Below are 2652 nucleotides of genomic sequence, written 5' to 3' on the forward strand. Positions count from 1 at the left end.
GGGGGGCACTGGGGCTGTACTGGGGGCACTGGGGGGCTCAGAGCTGAACCCCCCACATCCTCCCCTTTGCAGCCCCTGCAGAGCAAGGCCGTGGGGGCCTCAGAGCACGTCAGGGGGTACCTGTGTGTGGAGGCACTGTGATGGTACTGGGGTGGTACTGGGGGCACTGGGATGGTACTGGGGTGGTACTGGGGGCACTGGGATGGTACTGAGGCCGTTCTGGTGGTACTGGGGACACTGTGATGGTACTGGGGCCATTCTGGTGTTATTGGGGGCACTGTGATGGTACTGGGGCTGTTCTGGTGGTACTGGGGCCGTTCTGGTGGTACTGGGGTCGTTCTGGTGGTACTGGGGGCACTGTCAGTGACTCCCCGTGCCCCCCCCACTGCAGCCCCTGCAGATCAAGGCCGTGGTGGCCCCGGAGCACGTCAGGGGGTACCTGTACGTGGAGGCCTACAAGCAGACCCACGTGAAACAGGCCATCGAGGGCGTGGGCAACCTGCGCCTGGGCTACTGGAACCAGCAGATGGTGCCCATCAAGGAAATGACCGACGTGCTCAAGGTGGTCAAGGAGGTCACCAACCTCAAACCCAAGGCCTGGGTCCGGCTCAAGAGGGGCATCTACAAGGATGACATCGCCCAGGTGAGGGAGGGACACACCTGGGGGGCACCTGGGGCTGGGGGAGGGGTTACCTGGGGCTCACCTGGGCATTCCTGCCCCCTCCCCCAGGTGGATTACGTGGAGCCAAGCCAGAACCAGATCTCCCTCAAGATGATCCCCAGGATCGACTTCGACCGCATCAAAGCCCGGATGAGCCTGGTGGGTGAGGGGGGAGCACCCCTGGGGCAGGGAGGGGATCCCAGATGGGTGGGTCCACCTTGATCCCCGGGGTGAGTGGATCCCTGGGAGTAGCTGGGTCCCTGGGGTGAGTGGATCCCCGTGGGTGGATCCCTGGGGGTAGCTGGATCTCCATGAGTAGTCTCTGGGGGTACCTGGCTCCCCGAGGGTGAGTGGATCCCCTTGGGTGGACCCCCAAGGGTGAGTGGATCCCTGTGGGTGGACCCCCGAGGGTGAGTGGATCCCCGTGGGTGGACCCCCGAGGGTGAGTGGATCCCTCTCCTCCCTCCACCCCCCGCAGAAGGACTGGTTTGCCAAACGCAAGAAGTTCAAGCGGCCGCCCCAGAGACTCTTCGACGCCGAGAAAATCCGGTACCGCCCCCCGGGATCCTTCCTGGGATCCTCCCCGTAGGATCCCCCCTGGGATCCACCCCCTGGGCTCACCCTGGGCTCACCTGGGGGTCCCGCAGGTCCCTGGGGGGGGACGTGGCCTCCGACGGCGACTTCCTGATCTTCGAGGGCAACCGGTACAGCAGGAAGGGCTTCCTGTTCAAGAGCTTCGCCATGTCGGCCGTGGTGAGACCCAGAATCCCCCTTTTTGAACCCAGAATACTCCCGTGGGAACCCCAAATGCACGGCTTGAGCCCAAACCCCCCCAGTCTGAGCCCAGTTCCCCCCAAACCCCCCCAGATCACGGAGGGGGTGAAGCCCACCCTGTCCGAGCTGGAGAAGTTCGAGGACCAGCCCGAGGGCATCGACCTGGAGGTGGTGACTGAGAGCACAGGTAGGGGGTCCCCAGCCCCCCAAAAGCCCTCCCCAGACCCCAAATCCCCCAAAACCCCTCTCCCCAGCACCCCCAACCCCAAACTCCCCCTGTTCCCCCGGGCAGCACAACTTCCAGCCCGACGTTGAGGGGTGTGAGGGGGAGCTGAGCCACCTCCAGCAGCCCCCCAAAATCCCCCCAGATCCCCCTCCCCAGTGCCCCCCAGGCCCCAAATCCCATTTCTCTCCCAGGGAAGGAGCGGGAGCACAACTTCCAGCCTGGGGACAACGTGGAGGTGTGCGAGGGGGAGCTCATCAACCTGCAGGGCAAGATCCTGAGCGTGGACGGCAACAAAATCACCATCATGCCCAAGCACGAGGACCTCAAGGTCTGGAGACCCCAAAACCCCCTGAAAGGCCCCCAAAACCCCTTTTGCCTGCCTTGACAGGGGTGTCTCCTCCAGGACATGTTGGAGTTCCCGGCCCAGGAGCTCAGGAAGTATTTTAGGATGGGTGACCACGTGAAGGTGATTGCGGGGAGGTTCGAGGGCGACACGGGGCTGATCGTGAGGGTGGAGGAGAACTTCGTCATCCTCTTCTCTGACCTCACCATGCACGAGGTGAGTTCGGGGCGAAAAACGTGGGAAACGAGGTCGGGGAGCATTTGGGGTGAAAAACAAGGGGTTTGGGGGCAGTTTGGGGTTTGGGGGCAGTTTTGGGTGAATCCCAGGGGTTTGGGGTCAGTCCAGGTTTGGGGTGAAATCAAGGGGCTTGTGTCAGTCCCCCTTTGGGGTCAGTCCTGGGGATTTTGGGATACATGCCAGGGATTTTGCGTCAGTCCTGTTTTGGGGTGAATCCCGAGGATTTTGGGTGTGTTTTCCCCCCCAGCTGAAGGTGCTGCCCCGGGACCTGCAACTCTGCTCCGAGACGGCGTCGGGGGTGGACGTGGGGGGGCAGCACGAGTGGGGGGAGCTGGTGCAGCTGGACCCCCAAACCGTGGGGGTGATCGTGAGGCTCGAGAGGGAAACCTTCCAGGTGAGACCCCCCAAAAT

At 63.2% G+C, this 2652-nt stretch overlaps 1 protein-coding gene across 1 annotated transcript; it reads left to right on the forward strand.

The window, feature by feature from the left end:
* Positions 1-370: 370 nt before the first annotated feature.
* On the forward strand, positions 371-2635 carry LOC113942050 (transcription elongation factor SPT5-like; the record flags this gene model as incomplete). Its single annotated transcript, XM_027633190.1, has 8 exons — positions 371-643; positions 731-820; positions 1140-1210; positions 1309-1414; positions 1529-1622; positions 1853-1989; positions 2065-2220; positions 2489-2635. Coding segments are annotated over 8 exons (1074 nt in total), but the record flags the coding sequence as incomplete, so codon positions are not given.
* Between the last annotated feature and the right edge of the window lie 17 nt (positions 2636-2652).

Source organism: Corapipo altera, unplaced genomic scaffold (genome assembly GCF_003945725.1).
Source record: "Corapipo altera isolate COAL_440 unplaced genomic scaffold, ASM394572v1 130171, whole genome shotgun sequence".
Taxonomy (NCBI): Eukaryota; Metazoa; Chordata; class Aves; order Passeriformes; family Pipridae; genus Corapipo; species Corapipo altera.